This window comes from Mixophyes fleayi, chromosome 1 (assembly GCF_038048845.1).
Source record: "Mixophyes fleayi isolate aMixFle1 chromosome 1, aMixFle1.hap1, whole genome shotgun sequence".
Lineage (NCBI taxonomy): Eukaryota > Metazoa > Chordata > Amphibia > Anura > Limnodynastidae > Mixophyes > Mixophyes fleayi.
The window spans coordinates 438288174-438308128 of NC_134402.1; the positions used below are offsets into that span (position 1 = coordinate 438288174).

General features: G+C 37.8%; 1 protein-coding gene across 2 annotated transcripts in view; it reads right to left on the bottom strand.

Moving 5' to 3' along the window:
- Positions 1–17918, bottom strand: part of MALT1 (MALT1 paracaspase) — a 70743-nt gene extending 52825 nt beyond the window's left edge. For both annotated transcript variants that reach the window (XM_075184848.1, XM_075184839.1), the window contains exons 1-3: positions 17595–17918; positions 9830–9996; positions 671–792 (exon numbers count right to left, since the gene is read on the bottom strand). In XM_075184848.1, coding sequence (XP_075040949.1) covers positions 671–792; positions 9830–9996; positions 17595–17746 — 441 coding nt within the window. In that variant the 5' untranslated portion in view covers positions 17747–17918. The remainder of the gene's footprint in view (positions 1–670; positions 793–9829; positions 9997–17594) is intronic.
- Between the last annotated feature and the right edge of the window lie 2037 nt (positions 17919–19955).

Here is a 19955-nt window from a genome sequence, read left to right on the forward strand (position 1 = left end):
TATGTGTCAGAAGTAAGGTAAAGATAGAGGGGGCTACACTGATCTTGGAATAAAACATATAAAGGGAGGAGATGGGCATAGAGGATGTGTCTAACAATTACCGTAATAAAACACCGCACTACCAGAAAATTCAATGGTAATTTAGTCTTTTTTTCCATGGAAATCTAATGCTATAGTGTGCAAGGCCTCTTTCCACCAAGGTCCTGCTTAAGGCCGTTCACCTGACATTTTTCTTTTCGATAAACCCTGAAGCGGAAGAGTCACACAGCCTTCGGTGAAGGCACACATGACTCTGTAATGAGCCCTCTTTTCCGACCTCTTCGACACCGGCATCTAAATGACGTCCTGGCATTCTGGAGCGCCAAATGTAAACTTACTCAGAGGGGAACTGATCACAGATGACCGAGAGAGGACAAGGAGTTAATGCTAAACGATGTGGAGATAATGATAGACCTCCCTCTCTCCGGAGGGATAAGGGGGCTCTTCATGTCTCTGACGGCCTGGGCGGGTTACCGTGAAGTACATAAAGTAATATAAGCAAAAGAGATTATATTGAATCTATGTTGACAAACTAGGCCAAAACATATTAAAACTTAACAGTTCAAAGAGACCATTAATTATATAAAGCTATGAAAAAAGTAAATAGTCTGCATGGAGCAACAGAAAGTACCTCTTTGTCCATCTTGAACCACTGGTAATTAACGACGGGGTGTCCAGCCGCTAAACAACACAGCTTGGCCATCTGTCCAGACTGAACGGCCATAGACTCCGGCTGTGTGACCACTTTTATCCCTAGAAGAGAGAAGATTTATTCAATTCTACTGTCTAAGAGTGCAATGTATAACACAGGTTTGCAAGGTCACTATGCTACCCCGATTTATCAAATACTAAAATATCACAATAAATAGCGTTAGACGCCACAAGTGCCATGGATGCAGATATATAGGTTGGTGGGTGCTGGACCAAAGAAAAGAAAGTTCTAATAGAACATGCGATGTTTCAAAATAAGTCTTGATAAAATAAAAAGTTAGAATCGACACTATTATTAAATAAAACATTCAAAATACATAATAAATGTGGTTTTGAATGCTCTCTTTCGCTGCAAGGAATGAACCCAGTGGTCTAGAGACAGGAAACAACACTATAACGCGTTTCGCAATGCGGATATCTTTCTAAAGGCTGTGTTAGACAGTATCCCCTGCCCCCTTTCTCTCTCCCCGTTGCTTCACTGGCTCCCTTATGTACTTGATTCTGTTTACCCTTCCTTAGGATGTAAGCTCGTATGAGCAGGGCCCATCTTCCCTCCTGTCTCCATACCGGTTCTTCCGCTCCGTCTCTACTGTATCTGCCTGCCTGGAGTTTCTGAAGTACTGGTACTTTGTGTTTATTGTTCTGTACTGTCTTACCCTGTATAGTCTACTGTTTGTACCATGTACGGCGCTGTAGAAACCTTGTGGCGCCTTACAAATAAACGATAATAATAATAAATATCATGAAAACAGGTGGTAAAAATGACGGAACTGATTCATTTACGTTTCACAATCCTAATATTAAAAGACATACAAAAATTATAAATAAAATATACAAACTTCATAAGCAGAACACATCCATAATCACAACACGAATATACATATATATATATATATATATATATATATATATATATATATATATGAAATAGTAATAGAATATTACGCCTTTCAAATTAGCAACAGGATCTAATAATGAATAATAGAGGTTTGAAACACTCACAGGCTAATAAATCACATACCACCTATACAGTTCTAATAATAAAAGATTCTGAAAAAGTATAAAAATAATATTAGAGTGCTTTAAATATAGAAGTGATTATGGAGGAGGATGTATTTAAACATAGAAGGAATGGATGGAAGCAGTACTAACAGCAGGCATATTCAGCTGCTACTTATATAAGCTGCTTCCGGGGCAAATTTCAAAAACGAATATCTAATACTTTTATTGCAAGATGTGAAGCAATAATGAAATACATATAAAACAAACACAGAAAGAGAAATATAGTTAATCTTCGGGAAAAGAAGAATTTAGAGAATTTTTACAGGTCCTTACAAGTTGTGAGTAACGGAGATTGGCACCAGGCAGCTCCCATTTCTAAATATATTTTTGAATGTCAATTGGGAAGTCATTGTTCAGTTTAGTAAACAAATTTATAAGTTAGTAGAGTAGGTCATGTGGATAATTTTCAAGGAGAAAGTGTGTCAGTCATTTAATTACCGTAGTTTAGAGAAGATGGGCAACATCGAAATGGGTGTCTGGTTTAAAAGACAAGTGTTTTGAGTTAGACATCATGCAATTATTCTGTGTCAGGGCTGACTATCGGGCGGCCTGTGAGTCAGATGTGATCTTCTACCAAGTTTTCGTGGCCACCACCATCTCTAATGACCTATATAAACAATTTATTACATCTTATTTTTTTACAGTGTTCGGTCCAAAAGCCCATAATTTAAACACATGTGAGGTCCTCTTTATGTAAAAACTTGGGCAGCACTGCCCTATGTGCTGGTAACCTTGCCTTCTCAGTAGGTCTGCAGACTGATATCCGCCCCATCCTTGGAGGCTGGCAAACCTTTCCTGTGTAATCGAAAACATGCACTCGCCTCTTCATGAAGTCATCCTCTGAGGTGCTCCAGAATAGCTCCATTCTCACACCAGCTAGCATATATTCAAGATAAAGAGGGCACTCACCGCTCTGATCATAGGCAAACCGGAGGGGGGTTTCCTAGTGCCTGGAAACCCCCCTCCAAGCCTGGACCACTGTATAATTGAGGTGGCTGGACCCTGCTCCCGCTTCACACAGCTCTGCTTGAAAAGGGAGAGCTGTGTGCACCTAACAGTAGTGCAGGCAGCATTGCCCATGTATATTATGAGGATAGAAAGAGTTGGAGAGCAGCCAAGCACCGTCTAAAATTATAGCTACGCCCCCGTGCATGCTGGTCACGCCCACTGGCGGCGTGGTGTGGAAACCCCCCTCTACAAATCCTGCGTTTGCCCCTGCTGATATATTCTTTTTATAGCAGTCTGATTTCTCACGTTAGGTCGACGTTTCGGTCCAATAATAGGACCTTTGTCAAGACAAGTGTTGTGTGGAACAATAAGACGACAAACCTGTATCAAGACAAAGAATTGTCTTGACAAAGGATCTATCATTGGACAAAAATGACGACCTAACATGTGAGGAACTGGACTGAAATAAAAAGTTTAGAAGCCTTAGTTTAGAAGATTCAGCACTGCCTGGCCTCCTGTAGCGTAAGTTATTACTGTCTCTCAAACTGCATTTGCTGTCACTTCTCCATTTATGTGCCAGCATTCAAACACTAGCTTAAGTAAACAGACTGCAAGCAACTTGGTGATATCGCCACAGTGAAGAGATAAGTGCTGCTTAGTGCTGCTAATGGATGGATACGTGCAATGAATTATGTCCGTGCGGGCCGCCCTTCTGCCGCCAGGACCGCATTTTGAAAAGATTCACAGCCAGAAAACTTTTTCTGGGATTCACAGAAGAGCGTTCAAAATGTATATACTATACTAGGGCATAAAGAGAAGAGAGGGAAATATACATATATATTTTATGTTTCTATGCAGTTTCTTGCTTCGCAGGCAGCAAATTTCTTTACAAAAGTTGGAATAATCTGCTATTCTTTTAACCAGTTATATAGAATGTTAAACGTAGCAACTAATTATATAAATATACATAAGAAAATGCTTTTTATACCCTTAAAACATTTTTTTCTAACAACTTTTTGAGGCATAAGTAATAAAAACTTGTACATCAATCTATTGTAAGCAAAGCTACAATTGTGAATAATACCAGGAACTGTAGTGTGGAAGATTAGCTGCTCTGTAAAGAGCATATTTATATGTATATATTGGGTGCCTGTCATTTTATTATATGCTATGCTTTTACTGTATGTAATACGACTGAATGTGATCCCACCGTTGACACCATGAATGCTTTTGTCCCTGTCTTAAAGGGTGGGATCACCGTACATCACGATGATCCAGGGTTGGGCTTTTTAAAGTCTAACATTATTTTGTTTATTTAGATTTAGGAAATGATTATATTTTAACGTCAACATTTTTAAAATTATTCTGTAAAATACGCTGCTATATAGTAACTTTTGTTCAGAGTGAGGCCATAAAAAGTTGTAGAGGTTACCACTAAAGCACTTGTCTCATGTTTGCGCTGTTCCATACATTACAGGAAATCTCCTGTCACAGGGGTGTGAATTAGTCATGTAGAGCAGACAATAACAGACACTAGGAAGTGGTCTTAGTATGACACATTTGGATGCGTTCAACACTGTAAATATCAGTCAGGGGTTATCGCTATAATGATAATTTAAAACATTCTGCTAAAAATGTGGTGTGTTATTTAAAGCAGCAATCCCACATAAAAGGTTTATTTAATTTTTTTTTCTTTAAATAGCGAGTTAAGTACCTTTCAAGCATACATCATTCTTAGCTGTCCTTCCACAAATCATTATCTTCCTTTCAAAATCTCTCTGGAGGTTACAAAATATGACCGCCAATTACACAGGAACAGACTCACAGCATGTCACATGCAGGCAGAGGGGGTGGATTTCACAAAAGAAAGGTGTTCCAACGCCTCTCTGCTCACTGCATTGTGTGCCATATAACTGTGGTTGCCATGGCATTCCATGGAACTGTGTAAAATTATAAATCATTAGTAGCAGCCTGAAGACACAAACCAAGGACAGTGGTAAATGCCAACATTCTTCTTATAGCCTGCCACAGGTATCTATGTTAAAAAAAAAATACCTAATTTGTCATGGGATTGCTGGTTTAAGATATGTCTTGAAGTGGTTTTGAAGTGTCCAGGTATTTGCAAAGTCAAACATTAACTGACATAAGGAAAATCTATATAAATGATTAAAGCAGGGAAAAACAATTTGCAATAAGAGAGGAGAACAGTGTCAGTTTTTTAGCTCGTGACTTTTACACTAAAAATATAAAAATCTGTTGTTTTTATCATAACCCACTTTTCCCCACCCAGTTTATCTGAATTCCTTCAGCAGTCTGTCACTGAAGCAGGTAGGGTAGTCTTAATAGCATTAAATGCCCACAGACTAAGCAGCGTACAGGAGTCCTACCCTACACAACCACTCTCAGGCATAAAAATGTAAATTATCAATAAAATTAAGCTTATATTTATTGGTACTTCCAACAAAATCAGTCTTTAAAGATTAAAAAAACATGCTGTACAGCAGAGATTATTCCACTCAAATGTTTGGACAATATAACATGAACCTTGAAGTCGAAAAACAAGACATTCAACATAAAAATGGTACTCAGTTGGTAAATCATACAGACGGAGAGGGCACAGTACGAAATTACTATGAATTATTTATTATTAATCAAGTGTTCAACACAAACATTTGCAAAATTTAAAAAATTGTTTTAAAAAATGATGTGTGTTGATTTTGTCTTGTTTATGTACAATTAATACATGTACATTATGTACATCAAGGTCAAAATATGTATTAGCAACAGCAAGATCGCATGTATAGATAACAGCTGATACTGAGGTGATTAGTCCACCTAAACGATTAATAAAAAGGGTTTGAAGGTTCTGAATAAATCTCACTGAATAATATACTGAAGAGTTGGCAAGCCTATGGGGCCCCGATACTGGTGGGGCCCCTGCATTAAGACAGCTGTGGAAGCAGGCACTTGCTGTTGACCATTTGGCAATCTGGCATTGATAGGAATCATCAGAGCATTAGAATGTTCAAAGTGCTCGACCAACATGTACCCAATCAGAGAATTAGAATGTTCCCATATTTAAAAGTTAAAACATTCTTCAATCAAACCCTTATAACATTCACATGACATTACAGTAGAACATTCACAAAACAGCATAAAAGTTAATATCCCAAACCCTATGGTGTACCATTTATCAATCAGTAATTTTGTCTACATGACTAAACATAAACCTGCACCTAATTGGTCCAGAAGTACAAAATTCACATTTTGAATGTTGAAATTGGGTCCGCATGCAGCAAAATTATTTTTGTGATGCAAGATCTATTTTGTGTTAAAAGTGTTTTATACCAGAATATCAATTTTGTGTGTTATAAAACTGATTTTTTTGTTGTTGCTGTATTCATTTTCTTCCACAACATCAAATTTGTATTACAAAAAAATAATTAATTTTTTTAACGACAAAATTGATTTTGTATCAGAAACTTTTCGCTAATTTTGCAGAATAATCTAGTCTGGTAACTCTCCATAGCCATGCAAAATCACCAGCTGTTATTTATGATTATTTGATATTATACTAAATGTTATTAAATATCAATCAAGTAAATTACAGTTTATAAGCTTGGGCCCTCTTAACCCTATTAACCCTTTGTCTGTTAATACCCAGTCTTGTTCTACAACTGTATTTGTTCACAAAAGTAAAGCACTGCAGTATTCTAGCACTATATAAATAAATGAAGATAATAATAGCAATAAATTCTTTATTTATCCAGGCGAGCAGTGTATAAAGAAAATTTATACCTAGGTGCTCCACTGTTATCAATACATATATAGGCAAAAAATATTAGTGTGTTAAAAGATGTCAGTCAGCCCATCTAAAAGAGGATTCCAGTCACTATAATTTCAAAAATTCACAAATTTAACTCAAAATATAAAAAGGCAGGCAGTATTGAATCAAATAAATATATATATATATATATATATATACATATATATATTATATGTGCACATATATATATATATATATATATATATATTATATATGCACACACATACATATATATATATATATATATATATATATATATATAAGTATATATACCTTTTACAGGGTATTTTACTTTTTGAATAAAATGCAAAAGATATATTATTAATACATATATGTTTTACATTATTTTACATTTTCTTAGAGAATTGTTTAGGAGTGATGACTATTGACCTAAGACTATCAGGATAAGTTAGCTCTCTTAATGTAGATCACTGAGGGATTTTGTTACTTCACTTTTATTATCAATAATCAGTTATTAATTATGGCAAATATTATTTTTTTATGACAGAATGTCTTTGTGTAAGTTTCTCCTTTTTTTTTTATTTCTTTTTAATGGTCTTTTTTATTCTTTTTGTGAAATAAATTCACGATTATAAGAATCTGGCACCTTAATAATAAATTGTTGTAACACTTGTATTTTAAACAAGATTCTGATATTTATATTATGCAGCTGTGCTTTATTGTTGGGAGTGAGCCTTGATTGTTAGCTCCCGGGAACTGGGAGTGTGTAATGTAAAATATATATATATATATATATATATATATATATATACATATATATATATATATATATATATATATATCTAATATATAAATGTCTAGTGGCGTGTGTTAGTCTGTCTGCCTGTGTGTATGTGTGTGTGGAAAAAATAAAACCAAGCTGCAGCGCCACCTGCTGGACAGAGTTATATACTGACCTACTAAATTCTTAGTGTGTGTGGAAAAAAAAATTCAGAAAGGGCTGAAATTTGGTGTACTAAGATGTTTTTAATTTGTTACTTTAATTTGTTAATTGGTTAAAGTGTTTATAAAGATTTAAAAAAAATATATATTTATTTTTTGAAGGAGAAGTGACAGTTGGGAGTGGTTGGTGGTTGAGGCCTGGGCTATGGCCCAAATGCATGACAAGAACCTTTTTAACACCTTAAGTAGCTTGATTTGACTAGAATGCATGAGTATCATGCACGGGTTAACTTGTATATATATATATTGCTATAAACTGATAAAAACTGCAGAAAATTAAAACACTTATCAAGAGGTCATATTTTACATGACAGATTATATGTTGTGCTGTATGTTTATTCAACACCTAACAAACTATTTTTGAAGTTATATCTTGCAATGGGATTTTGATGTTAATATATCACCAATTACTGTGTTTTAAAGAAATTCTTTAATCGAGAACTCTGCCGTATTTGCTATTTAATAATATCTCTTTCGCAATTTGCATTTTATTCAAATAGTCAAATACCTCTTAAAAGTGTTTTGTTTTTTAAATATATTTGTTTATATATTTGATTCTATACTGCCTGTTGCTTTCTATATGTTGTGTTACATTGAGCAGTAGTACAATAACAATACCTTTATATTCAAACACATATGGGGTAAATGTATCAAGCTGCGAGTTTCCGGCAGGTTTAAATAGTGGAGTTGTTGCCTATAGCAACCAGATTCTAGCTATCATTTATTTAATACAAAATGACAGGTAGAATCTGATTGGTTGCTATAGCAACATCTCCACTTTTCAAACCCGCCAGAAACTCGCAGCCTGATACATTTACCCCACAGACAGTAGATGTAAGATTACAACTGTACTTTTAGACCTGCAGTAATAAATAAATAAATAAACATTTGGGTTCAGGTAAAATGCAGACGGTAAAGTAAACAAAACAAAGGCATAAAGAATTATTAATACTTAATATATCATACATGGTTTAGTACTTCTGTAAGTGCATTACTGTACAATGAGGAAATTTGTTAAAGTGGATTCTACAAATGAATTGATGTCATCAGGAGAATGTTTCAGGACTGCAAACCAGTTATCATATTGTACTGTAAGCAGGTAAAAATACAGGGACTTGGCTTCCTATATGCTGTACAGTGTACCTACCAGTGTAACTAAAATGATTATTGGGACAGCACGGTGGCTTAGTGGTTAGTGGTTAGCACTTCTACCTTACAGCATTGGGGTCATGAGTTCAATTCCCGACCATGGCCTTATCTGTGTGGAGTTTGTATGTTCTCCCCGTGTTTGCGTGGGTTTCCTCCGGGTGCTCCGATTTCCTCCCACACTCCAAAAACATACTGGTAGGTTAATTGGCTGCTATCAAAATTGACTCTAGTCTTTCTCTCTGTCTGTGTGTGTGTGTGTTAGGGAATTTAGACTGTAAGCTCCAACGGGGCAGGGACTGATGTGAGTTCTCTGTACAGCGCTGCAGAATCAGTGGCGCTATATAAATAAATGGTGATGATGATAATTATTTAAGCCACATAATCCGCTATAATATAGGGAAGGAGGGGGGAGCAAAAGTTATGGGGGCAAAAGAAATTAAATCCATGTCTGATTGTAAGACACATAGTAGTAATCATGGACAATGACTGCATTGTGCGTGTCCTTTATCATTATTATTTCACATATTCACTTGTGTTCTACTCCTAAAACTTGACATATATAAAGAACACGCGCTACATCACAATTGGTTGAAATACATCCTGATTGGCTGATCATTACAATGCAGGCATACAGCAATCCATTAGAAATCACCCTTACCCCTAAATTCCCACACTTGGGACAAACATTTCACAGAGCCCTTAAATCATGACTGTTCTGCTAAAATTGGGACATTTGTGAGGTATGATATGGGCAATACACCAATGACCCTGTTCCGATACATTCATCCCTAAAATCTTCCAGCAACAGTATGACAGTAGCCGCACATTGCTACTTTGTGCTGGTGATAATTATGAAATGCTAGGATTGGCTACGTGTTGGCTTAGCCCCTCCCACATGAAACTTACTTTAAATACTCTGTGTCATTGGCTAAGGTAGTTTTATCTCCACCCCCTTCTCCTCCTGCCCTGTGTCCCCAATTTTGCAGAATGAATGAACCATGTGCTTTGGTGCTAATCAAATGTACCTAAAAAAAAAACTGAATTATGTAGCGTAACAACCTTCTGCAAATAATTTCCTACAGGAACTGTATTCCTGGTCTGCCTTATCTGCGTCCAGTGCCGAACTCTTACCTGGAGGTCTCAGGATCTGGATAGCATTAGACTGCCCAATGATTTGTAGGAGATCAGCCAGTTCCCGTGTGGTGCATCCTTGATCACCCATTATTCTCAGCAGCTTGCGGGCTGGGCTGCCTTCCGGCTCCATCACCTTCAGAGAGCACTGGTGAAGCTCCATGGGACTAGAAAGAAAAGTTTGTATGTAAGATCAATATGAAGTGAGAGCTGTAGGTCACGGCTCTGGTTCTTTCAATGTGTATCTGTGCGCTGGAGATACCGGCACTGCCTGCCTACAGGACACCCAATTTAATGGCAGCTAATGCACAGCTACCGACCGTCCCCGACTCCCGGGTCAACAATCTTCAAGCTGTATCTTTTCTGCTACGTTTTTATATGAGCAGGCAGAGCTCAAGGGACACAAGACTGCTCTGAGGGGACAACGCAGGGAAATGATAATACTCTCTCAGAATGTCTGGGAGTCTAGGATAACCTATGACTACCTCTCCCCTTCTGCACTGAAGTGGGTGGAACGTGGGCCCCGACGACGCGTTTTGCTGTGAATTGAGTCATTATGGCCCCGAAATCACTGATCGATGACACAAATCACACCCTTGCCATGTTACCTGTATTTTTATTCATTCGGTATGTCTGGTCTTTGTACTTTGTTCTTCATGTATCATGTTATGGATCATTGCTTTCTGTATATGTCATATACGGCGCTGCGGACCCTTTGTGGTGCCTTATAAATAAAATATAATAATAATAATATTTTTTCTCTCTCTGTTCCCAACTGTCTTGTGTCTGTTAGGGTGGATGTATTTCACACTATCTATATTAATTCTCTCTGTTTGCACATTGACACTTCTCTTGTTATGTATACTGAATACAATTCTCGTCGCCTCTTCCAATTCCCTACACTTTTAACGTGTTTAAATTGCCAGTTTTATTGTAAACATTGATGCAACTACCCAACAAAAGTGTTTTGGGACATAATCAAATGCTGACAACAATGTAATGGAAATTAAGTCATTCCCATGTGTTAAATAGAACCTAAATTGGATGCTCTATTTCAAATTCCACCTATATATATATGAAACACAGGGATAATCATGTCTGATACTAGGATAGAATGTTGTTGTATTCTGTGCGGTTTTCTTTTTGCTTAAATATCTCTACATTACATTGGGTCACTGTTTTCTGTATATGTCATGTACGGCGCTGCAGACCCTTTGTGGTGCCTTATAAATTAAAGATAATAGTAATAATAATTGCAGCTGCAAGCGTTAATCCTTTAGCTTCTCTCTGTCAGCCTCAATAACTTGTCCGTTTTCCCCTTGATGCCAACATTGAGTATAATTAACAGGGGCCTGATTCATTAAGGATCTTAAATTAAGAAGTTTCTTATTTAAGTCTCCTGGACAAAACCATGTTACAATGCAAGGGGTGAAAATTAGTTTTCTGTTTTGCACATAAGTTAAATACTGACTGTTTTTTCATGTAGCACACAAATATCACCTTTAAATTTCAGTGTACAAATAAGCTATCAAGTATTTGTGTGTTACATGAAAAAACAGTCAGTATTAATTTATGTGCAAAACAGAAAACTATTTTTCACCCCTTGCATTGTAACATGGTTTTGTCCAGGAGACTTAAATAAGAAACTTCTTAATTTAAGATCCTTAATGAATCAGGCCCCAGATGTTTAAGGTCAAGCACACATCTGTGTTAATTGTAGAAGTATACCTAAAGGGCCTATTATACAAATATAACCCCTATCCGATATCTAACCATTGCTTAGGTAAATTCTCTCTAGCAGGGTGCATTTAATGAGTTCCTTGTGCATCCTATTGTCCCCGCTCATGAGGCCCTGTATATGTAGCCCTCTGTCTATGCACAGCCCCCACCACTGCCTAAAATGGTTGGAAAACCATTCGATATACTGGACTAGAGAGTGTATCTAACCAATAGATATAAAGGGTTATATTTGTCAAATAGACCATTCAGGATGCTTATGTAACTGATATGTTATGTTAGGTTATATGTAAATAAATACAAAAAGACAACAATCTAAAGGAGTAATGGTCTTAGAAATGTAATATACAGTATAAATTCCATGGAAATACACATTCACTCATATCTCATACATACAATGTATCAATAACAGATCATACTTTACAGATCACTGTTGGTTCAGGAAAACTGTGGGTTCAAACACACCTCCATGCAAAATGTTACTACATCCAACTCGTTTGGGGTTTTTGTCTTTTGTTTTTTACTAATAGGCAAAAACTGAATTTATTTTTTTTACTAACTGTCAATAAATTTACTGACAGCTGGCATTGTAACCCTGGCCTGGAAATACAGTATACGATTAGTCGTTCAGTGAATTCAGTGCTTTAGTCTATTTATATAAAGAAGAAGTCACGATTCTTTGACACACAAAGACCACAAAATTTGCAGATTTTATAAAGCGTGCCAATAAGCATGCCTATGAAGTGTGCACCAAGAGTTTCCTACTTGCTCTTATTAAGGTGTGTCTGATTAGGGACTGAACACCTACTGTATTCCCCTGTGTGTATCAGATCATTGACTGGTCCCAGACGCAGGAGACTGATGTACTGATACAGTGGGAGGCAGGGACCTGTCCACTCTTGTGATTGTTAGTATGTGCGGGACGGACAGATGTATTGATGTAAAAATCCTGTTAAACGGCTGCTGGAATATCATATTTTCAAATGCACATCTGTATGGAAGCTCATACATTCTTAGAATCTTTTGTATAATTGCAACATAATTATCTGTTATTATCGATATAATCAAACATTGCCCATTTAAAATTAAGCTTCTCTAAAAAAACAAATCTATTTTTTTATTGAATTTTATATTGGTTTTAAAAAGTTAGATACAGATTAAATTAAAGCAGACCTGTCACCTACAGACAACTGGGACATTAAACAGATATCTGACCAGACAACACACACATAAAGTTATGTTACGTATACGGTCTGTTACAGGAGTATAGTTCCTTCTATATACAAAGGTTTACAAGTCTGCATCTGGGCAGCTATGAATATTCATGAGTATTAATGACACGGGGAACAGCCCATGTACTGGAAGGAGCGCGCTCAGTGTGATCCTGAGATAAATCTTGTGACATCATCAGGAGATAGCTTCCAGTACATTGGTTCTAAATGATCACATGGGATCAGTGGCAGAGGAGCTTCTGCACAAATCAGCATCTAAAGTATATGACTACTTGAACCCAAATTTTACATTTTCAGGTATGCACCAAGGGGGTAAAATTCATTGTGCAGTGTTACCTGACAGTCCATTGGCTATTAAAAGTAAAGTATTACCTCCACACTCTACTACATACAAGGCAAAGAAATACCCCCCAACGTATATCCAGGCAAAATCAGGACAAGATGAGCCCCACCTGTGATCTACCCAAACAACACTCCCAACTCCCTAACTCCACCCACCCCAATGGCCCAACCACACCTACTTTTTGACACACCATGCCAAATTTCTGACAGTACCTCACCCATTTCTCAGTAAAGCCCATCCCCTCAAGATTCAGTAATTGGAACTACTGTCTTTCTGAAATGGAGACAGTGGGGAGGGATGGATGAGGTCATTCGCTGCCAGGGCTTTCTGGGGTAGTTGGTCACATGACATTTTTTATATAAAAATTGGGCAGAGTTGCAGGCAGACTTCTGCTAAAATGCTGAGTTCCTGCACCAAAACCCAGGGAGGTTGGGTGGTGGTATGTCCCCCGCTCACCACGGACATCACCAGGGTGAGCAAGTGCCGCGCACACCAAGGGCAATTCAAGGGTGTATTTAGGGGAGGGGAGTTGCTTTTGAAGCGCTAGGCAAAAACACCCACAGCACCCCATTGTCCTGATTCCAGAGGAGGCAAACTATGTGTTTCTAAATCCCATTTTAAGACATGTATGAAATGCTAGTAAACAAAACCCATCAGTATGGGCATGCTTTAGGAATAACTGTTTAATGCAGAGGGCTACTAGATTTTTGCAACAAACTTCTGCCAAATATTATTGTTGTGATTAATCAAGGGGGGGTTCAGACCGCTAACTTTTTAATGCACTTTTTCACATGTTGGTTGACTTCTCCAGCTCACATCTAATTAATAAACAGCAGCAGAACAGTTAGTAATAATTTGTGAAGCATCTGATTGGGTGGAGGGGTCGTGCGGAGTTCCCTTTAAGAGTTTGTCTGGCACCTTGTACAATAACCATTAAAGCAGACTTGCAGTGAACGCTCTTCGTTAACTAGATGCTAGAATACGATCAGGATCAGGAATTCACTGTAAACTGGTCACTGTGAGTCTGATAACAAATGTGTTATCTGATCTGTGAGCCCACACACATGAATCATCTGATCTTTCTATGGCAGATGTGACTAGCCTCTGTACTAATACTTTCTAATTCAGCCATCAATTTCCATCATGTTTCCTAATTAAAGGCATGTTAGCCATATTTTTTTTAATCTTTTCTTTGTATTTGTCAAATAAAAAAATTACCGTTGAATGTATTTTTTACATGAATTACTATGATGGTGCTATTTAGCCTGCTTGCAGTGCTCACCATTCAGTATAATTTCCATTGTTTGCCTTTATTCCCCATAATCCCTGTATCTCCTTCCTTTAAAATGGTAGGATACATTGTAAACTACCTATATTTTAAACCGGGTTCCTTCATAGTCCTATAGCAATTGTCAGGGAACAGGGGTAAATTACCCCAAATGGGGTAAAAATGAAATTCCTGGGGGTAATGCTGCCGATTCACATGCTGTCAGTTGGATTGTAGACCACTTTACATGTGAAATTTCTGTTGTACCAGAAGAGCCTCAAGGGTTGGCAGAGGCACTTCTTGAGCTTCGATGCAATAATGAAGCAGGTGTTGCATTTGAAAACAAAGCAGATCTGTCATATTTTTGGATGTCAACAGCTGCAAAGGCATCAAAATTGCACCTGAGGAGGCAGTCAAAACGTTGCTGCCTTTTGCAACAACCTACCTTTGCGAACAAGGATTTTCCACTCTAACGAACATAAAAACAAAGCAGAGAAATCGATTGGACGCTGAAGACTGTATCCAAATTGCTCTGACATCAAAATGCCCCAATATTGATGCTCTCGTATCAAAAATGAAGCAACATCATTTCTCCAAAACCTGAAGTTTTGAAGTTGAAGCTTTTAAAGAAATTTTGAATAGATTCAATAAAATTTTGAATTCCAATAATAATATACAATTTCCTTCCTTTCAAATCAAGGGGGTAACGTCGGCGTATCTAAATATATTTGGGGGTAAAAGGTAAAAAAGTTCCCTGACCCCTGTCCTATAGTTACACTTTATGAACGCTACTGAGCACAGAAAGTGTCAATCTAACCCCACCATATAATAGTTACATTTAAGGAGATTACGGGCTATTAATAAATATTCTGTTTTGTTTTGAAAATCTATTTATTTTGAATATTATGTACATATTAAATCAACAATATTTGTGCAAAGGTTCTATTTTTATGTACACTGCTAAGAAATCCATATTTGTTTATTGAAGAAACCAGAGTGAGGTTATGTATGGATGACAGGTCTACTATTTGGGCTGTCTGATTAGCCCTCTCCATTTTACTATGATAATGATTTGTAGTAGCTATCCTCCTACAAATAATTATCTCCTTTTCAAAAGCTCTTTGGTTGGCAAAACAAAAATGTCTGCCAAACACAGTCCGTTTATTAAACAGACACATGTGATAGTAGAGTGAGGAGAAGGCGGATGTTACAGTGCAGACAGAGCTCAGAGGGGTGCCAAAGCCTCTCTGCTCACTCATCATGTGCCATGTGACAGTGGTTACCATGGTAGTGCAGAATCATAGAACATTAATAGCACACTGAAAAAGAGAGACAAGGTAACTTGTTAAATACCAACAATCTTCTTATAGCTTTTTTGCAAGCCTATTAATTCACTATAACTCAAGCTTTATCACTGTCATGATGACAAAAAGCCACTAATTACCAGTCCCAGGTTTTAATTATATATCCCTGGAATTTTTAATATTGACCATTTACAAAGTACAACTCCTGTTATTTTGCATATTAGATGCAATTCTCCATGCATTTTTTCTGAGCTTTCTAATTTACTATTTATTGCATTTGCATTATTAAAAATGCAAATAAATAACATTATAACAAAATTAAAAAAGGATACCATGCTGGTGATTGAGGCCTTGTATTTACCTACATCGTGCCATACTGACGCACTGGCTACCAAATTGACAGTACAAATTAATAAATGTTGTAAACTATGCCCCGATCATTTCAGCTATGTTATACTCACATAATCATAGACAATTACACATCTGCACACTTATCTCTTTAACGGACACTTTCAATGAATCTCCATCATTAGAGACATTGAAAGTTATTTGCTAAAAATAAGCCACAGGATCCAATCAGCAATTATCTTTTATCTGTCTAGTGCAGATTAGATAATGAAACCAAACGTCTGATTGGTTGCTATGATTTTGGTGCATATTTGCAATTTGTGTTAATTATTTATTAGTATTTCTTTACATAGCACCAGCATAAGGCTTTTTTTGAATATTTTTAACAAACACAGCACTAAAACCAGACACCTTCGTCCTCCTGTAATTCAAAAAAATCAATCTACAGCTTGGTTTCATTACATTTGTGTTATTTTAGTAAACAACCACATCATATTTTTAAATACATAGGTCCTCTTGTAAATAGTATGAAAGTCAACCTTTTAAGTTAACAATTTCCTCCCTGTTTTACTGAATTGTAATCGAGGTCTGCGGCATTTTTGCAAGTACAGGTAGGTCTCACTGCTTGATAGTCCTTGTTCATTTACTCATGTAGTCAGGCTATAGACAACACTATCCGTTATATTAGGTACGTATGGCTTCCAGCATAGTGACAAGTGTCAGCTCATTAAAACTGAGGGGTGAAGTATCATAAACTCCAATAATAAAATGGCAAAAATTAATTAATTTGCTTTAGCCACCCAAAATAATTAACAATGCAGAATTTTGATTATAGCATTACTTTAACATTCTTAACATGATAAACACCATCACTCATCTTTACAATCCCTCACTACCCTGATCAATTCTCATATCAAAGCGCCCATTAATATCCATCTTATTGTATTACCATCGTCTCTATTATTTATGTGTCTTAATACCAACATCAAGGGCTAGATTTACTAAGCTGCGGGTTTGAAAAAGTGGAGTTGTTGCCTATAGCAACCAATCAGATTCCAGTTATCATATAGTTAGTACATTCTACAAAATGACAGCTAGAATATGATTGGTTGCTATCGGCAACATCTCCACTTTTTCAAACCCGCCGTTTAGTAAATATACCCCCAAGTCTGCAAAATCTAAAATAAATGCACATCCTAAAAATATTCTACGAATTAAACATGCAAGCTCATGTCCAACAGCAATGTCACGTAGATTTACTGTGACACAAGCCAGGTGTCCAAAAGTGGCATAATAAGAGTTTTGCTGCTTTAAACTCTTGCAAAGACAATAATAGTTTACGTTTAACACTGAGCAACAAGTGGAACCAGTTATCACAACTCAAGTCATTGATGCCATAGAAACACAAGTACAATCTCTGCACAATATAAGTGTATGGCAATCCTGGCCAATGTTAGCATCCATAGTCCAGACATTAGTAGAGGGATAGATCCCGATTTCTGGTGCCAACTTCTGCTGACCTGTAAAGTTTTACCTTAAATTGTAGCGACTCTTTTTCGGAATGACTCCAGCTAGTCTCCTCCATCCTTTGTCACTGGTCTGGTCTAGCTGCTCACACACTTTCTGAAGGATTGGCTCTTCCAGTAAATTAATATTTAGTGAATAAAACTGCTGAGAGTCCGACATCTCTGCAGCAAACAACCAGAAGTCTTTATTTCCTTGTAGTTTCTTCCTGCTCACCCTGGTTATACAGACTGCACGGGCATGTCTGCCGTAGCGCCATCTTCTGGCGACTCAGAGGTACTTATTGTCAGAGGCAACTGAAAGTGAAACTTATGTAACCTGTTTGTTACATAGAAGCTGTGAAAGTTTATGGAAATCCCTTTGTAGCCCAGAATGAAGCAAGAGTGTGTTCCCTCGTCATTCCAGTGTTGAAATACCCACTTACTCTGCATCGTCTGTGACACATGACTAGTCTTTGTACAGTAGTAACTGTGTCATTTCCCTTGCTGGATATCCTGGGGGTAGTTTGAAAAACCATGTTGTGTACTTTAATGCCCCTCTGTGATAGTTCTGTTTAATGACTTCGTTTTCTTTCTGCCCCTTTCCCTTGGCTTGTTCGCCTTGGGTGGATTTTTAGGCAGTTTATTCACATTCAGGCGTGAATCAGTTTAAAAGTTTTCAGGGAAACCTACGCCGGATTCCAGAAACCGAACAGGACACCCCAAAAACTGCCCAAGTGGAAACTGGAGAGGCAGAAACACGATCAATGTTAATGTGTTAGTATTAAAGATATGTAGAAATTGTATTTGCCCTGGTTCATCCGAATTTAGATTAAAATTGTACTTTAGAATCGCTCAAATGGTTAAATCACCATTCGCCTCACCCAGCTTTAAAATTCAAGTTCAACGCCACCATCTTGCTGCGCACACACATGCACCTTTTAGTGAAATCTAGATGGGCGCTAGGCATAGGCAAACCAGGGAGGGGGTTTCTAGCGCCTGGAAACCCCCTCCAAGCCTGGGGCACTGTATAATTAAGGTTGCTGGACCCTGCCCCCGATTCACACGGCTCCACTTGAAAAGAGAGAGCTGCGTGCACCTAACAGTAATGCACGCAGCATTGCCCCTGTATATTATGGGGATAGGGAGAGATGGAAAGCAGCCAAGCACTCCCTAAAATTATAGCCACGCCCCCATGCATGCTGGTCACGCCCACTGGCGCCATGGTGTGGAAACCCCCACTCTTCAAATCCTTTGTTTGCCCCTGCGCTGGTTACGGTTGTGGCTATATGTAGACAGAGAGGCATTTTGCGTCCCCTTAGGATTGAAAAGGCGGAACAGGGAAGGAAGGGTCGTCTAAGAGTAGCCAAAATATATTATGGGTGTGTTCGCGCAAATGACGCACAGGTCGGGAGCAGTGCTGGATCCAGGGGGGGGGGGGCGATCAGGGCAATCGCCCCCCATGCAGCACAAGCCTACCTTTGAATTGTGTCCCAGACGCTGATCAAAACAGGGAGGGGGCATGGCCAACCACGGGCGGTGGCAGGGCCAACCAGAGCCAGCCAATCAGAATGGAAAGGGGCGTGAAAATAAGTCTAGGTCCGCCCATGATCAGGAGACTGGAAACTTGCGGATGCTGAACCACTTGTGTAAGATAAGAACTGACAGTGATGAGAATCAGCTGAGATGCGCCAGGCTCAACTTGCTCCTGTAAAAGGTTTTATGCTAACGCATTTTATGACTGCATGAGACCCTAAAGGGTATATTTACTAAACTGCGGGTTTGAAAAAGTGAAGATGTTGCCTATAGCAACCAATCAGATTCTAGTTATCATTTATTTAGTAAATTCTACAAAATGACAGCCAGAATCTGATTGGTTGCTATAGGCAACATCTCCACTTTTTCAAACCCGCAGTTTAGTAAATATACCCCTAAGTCAGAGTTGCCCAAACCCAGTCCTCAAGGGCAACCAACAGGTCATGTTTTCAGCAATTCTGTCTGTAGAACCAGGTGGGATAAATACTGTCCCAGCCAACTAGATTAAATCACATGTGAATGATTAGAGAAATCCTGAAAACATGGACTGAGAGTCCGGAAAAATTTGACATTTACAACAAAAATTTCTATTAGCAGTTTAATATTTTATGGAATCTACTTTCTACCGGTCATGGAATATTTCTTTGTTCCAAATGAATGTAATGTTACACCTATAGCACAGTAAACTTGTTTCATGGCTCACTCATTGTTCTTGTGATCTTTGTGTGGGCGGGAGTTATTTAAGGGTTATCCATTGTTGATTAGTTTACACACATTTAGTGGATAATACTCAGGTTGCCGTGATATATGGCAATTCAGGTATGTTTCCACCCATAAGGTATAGAACTGGTTGGCTC